The 11,853-nt window shown below is 42.7% G+C and overlaps 1 protein-coding gene across 1 annotated transcript in view; it reads left to right on the top strand.

Moving 5' to 3' along the window:
• Positions 1–200: 200 nt before the first annotated feature.
• LOC101951095 (putative DBH-like monooxygenase protein 2) overlaps positions 201–11,853 on the top strand; it is a 30,532-nt gene continuing 18,879 nt past the window's right edge. The window contains exons 1-4 of the mRNA XM_065584860.1: positions 201–324; positions 3,328–3,474; positions 5,780–5,941; positions 11,527–11,610. Of these exons, the coding sequence (XP_065440932.1) occupies positions 229–324; positions 3,328–3,474; positions 5,780–5,941; positions 11,527–11,610 (489 nt within the window). The 5' untranslated portion in view covers positions 201–228. The remainder of the gene's footprint in view (positions 325–3,327; positions 3,475–5,779; positions 5,942–11,526; positions 11,611–11,853) is intronic.

Genomic DNA, 11,853 nt, shown 5'->3' with positions numbered 1-11,853 from the left:
CTTAATCTCAGAATAGTTCTGTTTACCCAGAGGCTTTTTTTTTTCTGAACATTGATGAAACTTTGCAGGGTCAAAATATATCTATTCTACTCAGCTGGTTTCATTTCCATGTTTGAATCTGAAACTAAATGAGTTTTGCATGTTTTCGTTGGTTGGTTGTGAAACTCTGGTCACAATGACCAGAATTTTCAAAATGATTCAGAGATGTTTTAATTTTTAAGGTGTCTCATGTGTCCTCCTAACAGTGAGACACCCCAAATCATTAGCTTATGTAACTTCAAGATTGTGGCTAGCATGGGACCGCTGATGGCTGGGAAACCACAGGTGAGGGGCAAAGAGGTTCCAATAGTCTTGGCAGATCCAGAAAGGTTTATAAGAATATAGGCGCAAGCCCGCACACGCACACATGAATACACACATCTACACCCCATCTTAGCACTCACCTATTAGCCGAACCAGTTGTACAAACACTAGGTAAATTCGGGGGGGGGGGGGAATGTAGTTTAGTGTAGCTGTAGTATGTGTGTATGATTACATTGCTCTCTCTCCCTCTCTCTCTTAATCATTCTTCTCTGTCTTTCTCAAGAGTGAGAGATATTTTTCCAAATAAGTCTCAGGGTTAAGAACTGTCTATAGTGAATTATTTTACTTTTAGTTTTTAATACTTATTTTGTTTATTGGCTTTTGTGTAACTCATTTTGGGACTGTTCATCTTTGCATTTTTAGCTTAGTAATTAAAGTAACACAAAGGGGAATTTCAAAGAATAGAAAACAAAGGAGGCATTTTCAAATTCCCCTCTGTAATGTGATTCCCAGCTTGGTAAAGGAGTGGTTTAGAGGGATCTGAGAAGCTACAATTAGAGGCAATGGAGGTGAAATTGAGCAGAAAAAAAGAATGTCAGGCTGGGTATCAGGAAATGCAGTGAAAGTGATGCTAGGGTTTGGATAGTCACCCCAAGGAGCAGAGATGTGCTACCAATATATTCACAAGGGGCTCCTATAAAAATGTTCCCTCTTATCCCATGATAAACGTCTGTCCTGGGGACATGTGCTCACATTTAAATGCTTTCACAGTCATAGTTGATAGAGGGGACTTTACTTGGCAAAGAAACTTATATTAAGTGCACTTAATTGAAAAAAATGTACTTTGTACCAGAAAAATATTCTGAGCACATAAATAGTTAAGCAAGGTGTTCTGCTTGTTAATTTGAAATGGGATGGGTTGATGGGAGTGAGGTGGTGATATTATAGGGGGATATAGGAGGCCTCCTGTCATAGGAAATTTTGGTTTTTGTCCATTTCAAAGGTGTGTGTGTCGGGGGGGAATTCCTCAAACTCTTTCATAGTGTATGGACTATATTTCAGTCACAGAGCGTATTTTGACGGCACCACCTTTCTCAGTTGCGACTGAGGACCACCTCCCGTCACATTCACAATTACATTGATCACCTCCCTTCCCATTCAAATCAAAACTCTACAACTGCTTACACAGATAAGTAGTATTAGGAAGGTAACTGATGAATGGGTAAAGGTCATTGAATGCAATTTTGAAGCTAGAAATTAGGAGAAAAACAACAGCTTTTTTTGCACCATCAGCAAGTGCTGTGCAGACCACTACTGACCCAAGGACAACAGTCTGAAACTAGACAAAACCCAGGAGTATACATTGTGGGGTTGGATCTCTTGTCCATCATTGCAGTGCCATTCTGTACTGTGCTCAAGAAATATCCTGTGTGGAGCCCTTAATGATGAGAAATGCGGGGTGAATTTGCTTGGATGTGATAACATGCTGTGAATCTTGTTTTAGAGTCGTTTCATTTATACAGTTGTCTCCATCTTCCTTGGGTTGGTTGAACTTTTTTCTCACTACATATTTGTCCTACATGACTAATCTCATTCAGCCCAGCCTGGTTCCCGTTTACTTTAAATTCCTTTTCTGTGGCAGGCTACAGAACATTATTCAATTCCTTGGTTTTACTCCAAATCATCAGATCCTCAATGATTCTGCCCTATTCACTTCTGGTCTCAAGATGTAGGATTTCATGCTTTGTTGCACCCCTCGGATCCTGAGGCAATCCTGGAGAGAAGTCACTTAAACATCTATTTCCCAAAAGGAGAGTTGAAGGTGTACAATTTTGCATTTTCTGTATTGAGTCAACTTGTCAAAACCCTTGACTTGCAGCAGTACAGAAAATGCTCTTGTATTTTGAAGTCTAGGCATGGCAGGCAACATTTTTAAAGGTATTTAGGCACCTAGAGATTCACATAGGTACCTATTAGGATTTTTGAAAGCACTAGGAGCCTAATTCTCATTGAAATCAATGTGGGTTGGGCACCTAGGCACTTTTGAAAATCCCACTACACCCTTATCTGTATCTTTAAGCATCTAAATATCTTTAAAAATCTGGCCTAACAGCTTCTCCTGTTCTCATAGGGTAGCACTCACCTTTGATTACCTCATTCAATCCCTTTGTATGTGTGTATAAATTCTAAACGTGTTTCGTTTTCTTATAGTGACTGTACTGATAAAGCAGTCTGCTAGGCAGAATATTCAGAAGTGTTCATCACCCATAACCAGGGCCCATTTTTAAAAGGCTGGGTGCTGATCTCTTTTGAAAATCTGCCCATAAATGTTACAATGGGAGGTGCTGGGTGCACAGCTCTTTTAATCATCTGCTCTATTGACTTCTTCACTTGCTCCATTTTTTGCCAAAGATTCAGTTTAGTTTACTTCTGAAATTGATCGTGTGACACACATGAGTTAGAGACTGATCTTTAGTTCTTCAGCTGATATGTGTCAGGATTAGGGGTGGTCAGAAAAAGTGTGTGTAGGAGAGAGACTCTATAGCTTGGTGGTTAGAAAAACTCTGCTTTCCCTCTCCTCCCAGTATCCTGGATCTGAGAAACCTTCCTGATTAAATTTGCATTGAAACCAACATGTTTCCATGAAGCATTCTGGTTTTGACTAAATGACACTTTTCAGTGAAAAAAAGTTTTATCTAAATGTTTCTGACCAGCTCTAGTCTGGATTACCAAAGGTCATTCTGTCACTATATAGGTGTCAGTACACAGGGACTCCAGGGGCTACTGTCACATTGAAGAGAGGGAGGGAATGGACAAAATGTGACTATTGTGTTTCTCTGATTTGTAGGAAACTCGCAATGAAGGCAGAGGGGCCTTTCAATGTCATAGTTACTTTAACAATTATTCAATCTCTATCAGTGCTATTTAGAGAGATGCAGTCTCAGGATGTGAAGAGAAGTTACTTCTATTCTCTCTGTGTTGTTTCCTCATTTGATTTGACATCTCTCTCCATGTCCAATCCAGGACTGGCATGCTGTGGATGAGGAAAATCTCAAGGAGGACAACAGCCAGGACTACCAGCTTCTGTCACTAACAGAGGATGAGACCTTCACCACCTTGCGGTTCAAACGCTACTTCCAGACATGTGACCCAAATGACCTGGATATCACGGTAATGGAGGAGACAATCCTTCTGCACAAGGAGCCACATATAAGTGAAACAAACATGCCTCCCCCCTGTACTCTGATGTATACCGGAGACCTTAAACAGGGAACTTCTCTTATTACAGTAGAGGAACAGGAAGTATACAGTCTAAAAATAAGAGCGCATTGCAACAGTTTATGATGATGTAGAATGTGTTGATAGGATTAGTAGTTCCCTTTTAGTATAGACCTCTGTGTGGACAGTATTCAGGACTGGGGAGATGTGAGCCTCAAAACATTCTGAGGCTTGAATACAACCTCTGGCTTCTGGGAAACGCAACTAAACTTAGGCAGAGCTTTTAAAGTCTCTTTTTGCACTCTTGACCCTTCACCTCAACCTTTCCTACTCCTCTTTTTCTGTCTGCCTCTTTCTATCTATCCCTCTTTCATAGATCATGGATCTGCCTCTTTAATAAAGAAGATAAATTTTACAAGTCAATGAACATCACATATATAGAACCATCACTTGAGTGCAGTATATGATACGAGCTGTTAAAGACATAAGATGGGGCTTTCAGTTGTGCTCATCATTTGCATAACTCAGTTCCCATTAAATCCATTGTTTCAATGGGAACAGCATATGCAAAATGCAAAGTGTTTTGGAAAGTCTCACCCCAGCTCTTTTTTAATTGAAATGCTGTACAGGGGATTCAGATTGATAGCAAAATTACAATTAAAAAGTCTGATCAACCTAAAAATGACAAATGAGTTAGTGATATTATTATTCTTAATTAGTATTATTATTGCAGTACCTAGAAGCCCTATTTTCAAAAGATCTGCTTTGTCACTGGTACATTAATGGACAGATTACCAGAACTCTAATTACACAAATGTGTATGTTTGTGGATCTAAATTGGGGACACATTTGTTATCATTCTGCATGTAACTGCATGTACAAATGACCACTTAGATACATGGCTGGTCATCAGTGCTCAGTTACCAAGATTACATTTGAAGTTGCACTAAGTGCACTCACAGAACAGGCACACAAATAGACATTTTCCCACATTCACTAACACGTGCAGCAATTCTGAAAATTTGGCCTTTAGTGTCAGACTTTAGCTCTCATGGATCTTGTGATGCTCCCCAGGGGTACCCAGAGCTGTGAGGTATTTCACCACTACCTGCCCTTAGAGTGAGGCAGTCTTGTCTGCGTCTACTGTCGCTCAGCTCTGTGAAACCAACAGCCTCTGACCCCACAAGCACTGCCTTCCAGGTCTCCACAGGCATCACTGTCTCTGTGCAGACTAGTGTTGGCTCTGCTACCCAGAGACAAGACAACATCCTTTGGTTTAGTCTCAGGTGTCTTCCCATCACCCTGCTTATGCCACATGCAGATTTGTCTTATAATCTTAATTTACATTGGACAAAGAGACAAACATTTTATCTCCCTCTGGAAGAAACCTGTTTGTCAGTTCTGCCAAGTTACACAATTTAAAACATAATTCCAGGATGTGTACATAACTTTTAAAATATCATCAGTGCATACATTTCACAATATTAATGCCCAGCTTGATATCAGCTTTCGATACCTTACAAGACACTATTTAAGATAAATGAAAAGCAGTGTGTTTGGTGTAGTGACTTTGTCAGGCCTGTTAAGAATTGCTGTTATAGAAGAGTGAACCCTTTGTTAGTTGGCATTGATAGTCACAAACCTCAGTACCTGAAAATCAGACAAGGTGTCTCAACTTGTGGGCACACACAAAAATGTAAGTACCCAAAACTAGTGACCACTTCTGAAAATTCTGGCCTCATCCAAATCCTTAAACCTTTCCTCTTGATCTCCAACCTATTCTCTTTCACTCACCAGGTCCTTAAACCTTGTACATGTGTGTATGTGAATATTGTGGTGCAGTGTGTAATATGATTGTGGAATGTGTTTGGGTGATGTTTTTTGAAGGGTTTTGCCTTACGGGAAATGATCATGAGCCTTTGTACAGAAGTGTTTTGTGTGGTTGCACTGTGCACATGTTTGCTGTGTTTTCTTATGTAGGAATGAACTGTGTGTGGGAGGCATGTAGTGTGTGTGCATATCAGTAATGTGAGGGATGTGTGTTTTAGTGTGTAATGTGTGTAGTGCATTTTAATGTATGTCTCATTGTAGGGGTGTAATAGGTGTGGGCATTTCGATGTGTGGAATGTGCATAGTATGTTTCAGCATGTGTACTGTGAGTGTGTGTGTGTATGTCTGTGAATGAGAGTGTATATGCAGGTATGTGGAAGCTGTGATGTCCTGAGGAGGATTTTGCAGTAAATTTCTCTCCTTACAGGGTGACACCGCACGCCTGATTTCTGCTTTTGGCACTGACGACACAGTCCAGTTCTCCAAAGGCCAAAGATTCCTCAAATCTCTCTTTCTGATGCGGGTCATAAGCCCAACTGAATTGAATGACCCCAAAATATTCTTCACCTATGACCTGAAGCTAAATGATGTGAGTATCTGACCACAGCACTGCCTATCCTCTGGACACAAGAATCCCCACTCCCTGACATTCTTTTCAGTAGAGCTGATGGTGGCCAATATGGATGGATGGATGGATGGACACGGCTATCTTAATGAATATGTGAATGGGCAGAGAGATTCAGTAGTAAAGTGGAAGAGGATGGGTTTGTTTTGAGGAAGGGCTAGGCTGCGTTCTATATTAGGGAAATATTTGGGGATATTACCTCTTCCTTTTCAGGCCAATGATATAGGCTGGGACCAGTTTAAATTTCTGTTGTTACCAAAAGAAAATTACACACAAACAAAAGTGATTATTCAGCTCTCAGGAATGTTCCCTTGACTTGACTTTTATTTGAAAAATAAAACACACTGTTGTGCTGTTTGGCTGTTCTATCACGTATATACGTTACACACAAAAACTACGTTAAAAGAACATTATTAAGGTTGCAAAGACAAATATTGAAAAGTTAGGAAATGCCAGAATTAAGGTTGTCTGTAGCACCTTAGTTTGTCCCCTTGTGTGTATGCATTATGAAACAATCTTTAATTCCATGATCACATACAATTTTTTTTTCACAGGACTCTGCTGCATTCAGCGCACTGGACAGAGGGTGCTCATTGAATGAGCAGCTATTCTCCTCATCACTCAATGAGTGGCCTCAGGCTTTATTTACTGCACACTTTTAAAAGCTGGCTCTGAATATAGAATTATTCATTTCCTTGTGGGCTTTCCTATGGTGCTCATCACTATAGTACTGGAGTGCTTCACAAACATTAATTAATTTATCTTTTCAGCACCCCTATAAGGTTGTGGGGTAATATTCTCTCCTTTTTACAAATGGGGAACTGAGAGACGGAGAGATTAAGTTTAACAGTATTCACTAAGTTTGGGTGTCCAATTTTAGATGCTTAGGATCTGATTTTTTCCAACTATGTAGCATTATATAGCACTTTATATGTTCAAGCACAGCTCCCATTGACTTCAGTTACAGCTGTGAGCACTAAGCACTTCTTCAAATCAGACCCCAGGGTCTCAAATTGGGTACCTATAAAATGAGAAACAATTAGAGGCCATCTGTGAAAAGTTTGGTTTAAGTGACCTGCCCAGCATCACACCGGAACTCTGTGGCAGAGGCAGGAATAGAAGCCAATTCTTGAGTCCAGGGCATCCAGTTCTTCACCTCCCTTAACCATGAGGCCATCCTTTCTCTTTCTGCCTCTTTCACTACACACCTTCCAGCTTCTGCAACAAACGAGGCAAACATCCTAAACACAACAGCCACCTTTAATACACAACCCTGATTAATCCCTAGGGCAGGTCTATCTTGTGCACTGAATGAGGCAGGGGTCCTGTGGAATAAAGTAGCATGTGATCATGGAAGAAAGACTGCATCATAAAGCATATTCACAAGGGAGGTGAATTAAGGTTTCATAGGTAGCCTTAATTCTGGCACTTCCTAACATTTGGGTGTTTGACTTTACAATGTTGACTTTAATGTTCTTTGGATATATTTGTGTGTGTGTGATTGCCTATGTTCTTAATAAAGCAAACTGAAAAAACAGAAACTCCAACATGTGGCAACCTGACCTGACCTGACCTCTTCCACTGGAGTTAACAAAGTAACTGACAGCAGCAGTAGATTGTCATCCTCTGAGCATGAGATGGGGATGGGATACTTTGCCACTGGGTTTCACAGATATTTGTTGATAGTAGAGGAATAGTGAGACTCAGGAATACTGGTTCCACTGAAGGCTCTGTAGGAGTGTGCTGCAGTGGGCACAGCATCTTCTGCCTGTATTTCAAAAGCTTGATATTTTCTGCTCCATCTCCCCCATCCCAGTTCTGTCTCTTTCCTACCCCTAGCTCCTTGGCTGAGTTCCATTCTGTGTACCTACCCAGTCTCTACTCCTCAGACTTATCATTCCAGTCTCAATCTCCTTCCCAGAAAGTCTAAGTCTCCCCACCACAGGCTCATTTTCTGAGTCCCAATCCCCAGCTCCCAGTCTCTCTCCCTTCCCACATACAGTCCCAGTCTTCTTGTCCATTCAGGCCCAATTCGCCCCTTACAGCTGCTCATCTGATCTGTCTCTGCCAACCCCAATGCACCCCAGCTCATTATCAGACCTCTCTGTCTTTCCCCATTCCATCCATGTTACTGGTTCCTAGTGCCATTCTCCTTTTCCGGCCAGCCCCAGTCTCTCCAGCTTCTTGTCCAATCTCAGTGTCCCTACCAGCCAGCTGGTTCCTAGCCAACCCTCTTCCCCTATTTCTTTCATCATCTCCCAGTCCCCCTATACAGGCTCCCAGTTCCAGCCTTCCCACTCAACCAGTTCCAGATTCCCTTTGCCCACCTCCCCACTGGCTTCCAGTCCCCGTTTCCTTGACCAACCAGTCCCACCAGCATTTCCCCCTTTTTTTGAGTCTCTTTGCCCAGCCAGCCCAGTTCCTGCCCCTCAGCTCCCAGTCCCAGTCTCTGTACACAGCCATCTCAGTCGCCCCTCTCCAACACCCAATCACAGTTTTTCTCCCCCTCCAGTCTCAGTCTCACCAGGTTTCTTGTCCCAAGAAACAAGAAAGAGGACACCCTTCCCTCCCACCCACCACCCGCAGTCCAACTCTTGTCCCCTCTGCATTTGAATCAGGTAGCCTCCTCCTTCATGCTGCCAGGGCTCCAGCAGAATGGTCATTGAGAGCACAGGCTTCCAGTTCTCAGTTTCAGTATGTGGCATCACTCTTGCTGGGAACAGCTTTTACAGGGAAAGCCAGCTTTGCCCCTGTAGCCCTGGGCTGGTGGGAGCATGCTCTGTGGGAATGGTTAGCACGAGGAGCTGTGAGGGGACGGAGCACGTTCAGTAAGGATGGACACTTGAAGATTTTAGTTTCCAAAATCAGTCTATACTGAGCATGTGCAAAACTGCAATTTGTCAAAGGCTTACATAACTTAGCCACATTTGGGCAGATTTTCATGGTGGGGGGGGGGGTGGCAAAAGGCCACATTCCTGACACAAAGGCTAGCCTATGTCAAATTTCAAGAGTCTTCTCCAAAGCATGGAGGACCTAGGGCTTCTCAAAGAAAAGGTCTAAAAAACCTTCTTTTTTTCAAAACATGGGCAAAACAATGTATTTTTCCTAGCTTCTTTCTTAGAAATGTTGGAACTCTTTTTGGTGAATTTAAAATATATATATATTCAGGCTAAGTCAAACATCCAGCATGGGAAATTTCAGCCCAAACTGTTAAAGTTTCACAAAGTTATAAGCAACAGAAAATGAGCCTTACAATGGGAAATGTTAGGTGACCTTAATAGATAGGGTTACCTGCCCTGCCTATAATAATTATAGTGTCTCATGGAAGCACACAGTCAAAATATGACAAGTGTATTTACTGCTCCCAGTTTACTGTTGCCTGTTATTGGAAACTGCATGATCCTCATGGAGAAGAGCTGCGCTGGGAACTCAGGAATAGCCCCTATATCATGGCTCTGCTAGAGCTCTGGAAAACACAGCACACACTGTGCTCCTTCCTGTACTAACAAAAGCAGTGTCTCACATTCATTACTAAACTGCCATTACTGGTGACACAGCAGCACTTGTATGCAAGGAACAAGGGATCATGAGAGCACTGGAGGAGGATTGAACACAGTTAGCATCCACACAAAGAGCTGGGGTCCCATTAAAATAGACATCACCACAAACATAGCATCCCCTGTCTTAAACCCACAAATTCTACAAGTAGAAGCTGATCACACTGACCTACTTCAAGTAAACAACCACATATTTTTGAACGTAGTGATCTAGAGGAAAAGGACATCAGGCAGGGATGCCAAATGTGCTAAATACAGAGGATGTGGTGCAGGCTCTTACCTGGCTATTACCAGTGATGGAGGAGCAGGGGGATTCAGAGTAGTTCCTCTGCTGATTAATCATCCTGGCATGGTTTACAAAGTGACAGATGATGACTCTGATCAGGCTAGCTCAGTGTACATCAGGCAGAAGGTAAGGGAGGAGTGTGAGGGTCTGTCTGTGAGGTGCTCTAGGGCAGGTGGAAGAAGTAGCCAAAAAGGACCAACTCACTGTGGTACACCACTGACATTGTTCAGCGCAGCTGCAAAATAAGGAGGCTTGGCACCTGATGGGGAAAAGTAGAGGCTACCACTATTGAAGCAAAGTGGGGGGAGGGAAAGGGCGCGGTCACCTCTTTAGTGCTCCACCTAGACAGTATCTGCCAATGCAAGCTGCAATATCACACAATACAGCACCCCCTGCTAACCAGCTGGCACCAGGGTGCAGTGTAGTAGTGTTTTCCTCTAAACTCTAATAGTGACACCTGCACAATTACTCAGCTCTGTAGGAGCAGGTTTAGCCTTCGAATGGGCATTGATCTTAGGTTTGTAAAACTGCAGAAATGTGGGGTAGCATCTTGGCTGTGGGGAGGGGAGCCTATCCAAAGGAAACTCTCAGCTCCAGTGTCATCATGGCCAAGAAAGCCAAAGCACTGTGAGGGAGCAAAACTGAGTTGGGGGCAATCCAGAGATTCCCCAAGAGTTGGGGGCAGCCTGAGGTCTTCTCTGGAGAAAGGAGCAGTCCAGGGAATCCCCCAGAGTTGAAGCAGCCTGCTGCTCCATTTCATTTAGAGAAAATTGAATGGAAATACCTTGATTTTTTTTCTAAATGAAAATTTTCAGAATTTCCTTCCCATGGAAATTTCAAAATGTCAAGTTTTTGTTCTGATTCATAATTAAAACTTTTTAAAATGTCAGAATTTCCCCTGGAATGGATATGCCAAGTTTCAACTAGCTTTACTTACCTGCTCCCACATGGAAGGGGAGGGCTTCCTCCAGCTGATGAAGCCTGTTGCAGATCCCAATCTGTGCCATGTCTGTAGCATGCAGAAAGAGCCCTTGGGAGCTGTGACAGGGGAGGGTGCATTGATCATGGACAGGTGGATCAGTGGAGAAACCACATATGACACGTCCACTGCTGCACACTGGGTGAACCTGAGCATTCAGCAGCAGTGCACCACACTATGCATGACTGGCTTTGAGAAACAACACTGCTACTGATATACCAGAAGGAGTGGGATAGGTTATAGAGAACATGATGATACCCATTCCTCTCTGGTCTGGGTTTGTGATCTCAGGCAATTGGCAAAATATGACTGAGACAGAGTATGATGGAGCATGATGGAGAGTTCCCACACTTAGATTTTGATATGGAAAATGTCATTCCAAATTATATGTGGGGGGTAGTGGGGGAGGGGGGAAATGTGGAAGGAAAAGGATTTGTTGAAAATTCACTGGCAATTGTTTAATTCTTTCACTGGAAAAAAATTGTTAAAGCCTTCACTATTTCTTTGATACCAGCCCACTTATTGCTGCCAAAAACAAATGTATTTCTTGCCAGTCTCCTGATGAAATGGGACAGTGCTAAAGAACGTGGGGACATGGGCCCAGCTATCAATCTGATTCTCCATTTTCTTCCTCCATTTTGCCTCTCCATTCATACTTGCACCCTGCCTGGGCTGCTGCTCGTGCCCTGGCAAGTTTAGTTTTCTCTGCTTTTTTTTTTTTTTTCAGTTTCCCATCCCAGTTGATGAAACCACATATGCCTGTACTTTTATCCCACTGCCCATCGTTAAGCAGAAGCACCACATCTACAAGGTAACCCGACAAGTCTGACTGTCTGTCTTTTGGAGCATCCTGTTAGTCTATGTTGAGAGTATCCTGTCTGCCTTTCAGTGTCCTTGGGTGGGAACATCTGGTCTCTACATCTGTCTCTCTTGAAGCACCCTGTCTTTCTGTCTGTGTCCTTGGGAGCATCTTGTATAACTCTGAGAGTCTTTGGATGCAACAGACCAAATCAATCCCTAGTATAAATCCTACCAACTTCAGTGGGCTGACTCC

The sequence above is a fragment of the Chrysemys picta genome, chromosome 1 (assembly GCF_011386835.1).
Source record: "Chrysemys picta bellii isolate R12L10 chromosome 1, ASM1138683v2, whole genome shotgun sequence".
Classification (NCBI taxonomy): Eukaryota; Metazoa; Chordata; order Testudines; family Emydidae; genus Chrysemys; species Chrysemys picta.
This window is presented reverse-complemented; position numbering and strand designations above follow the sequence as displayed.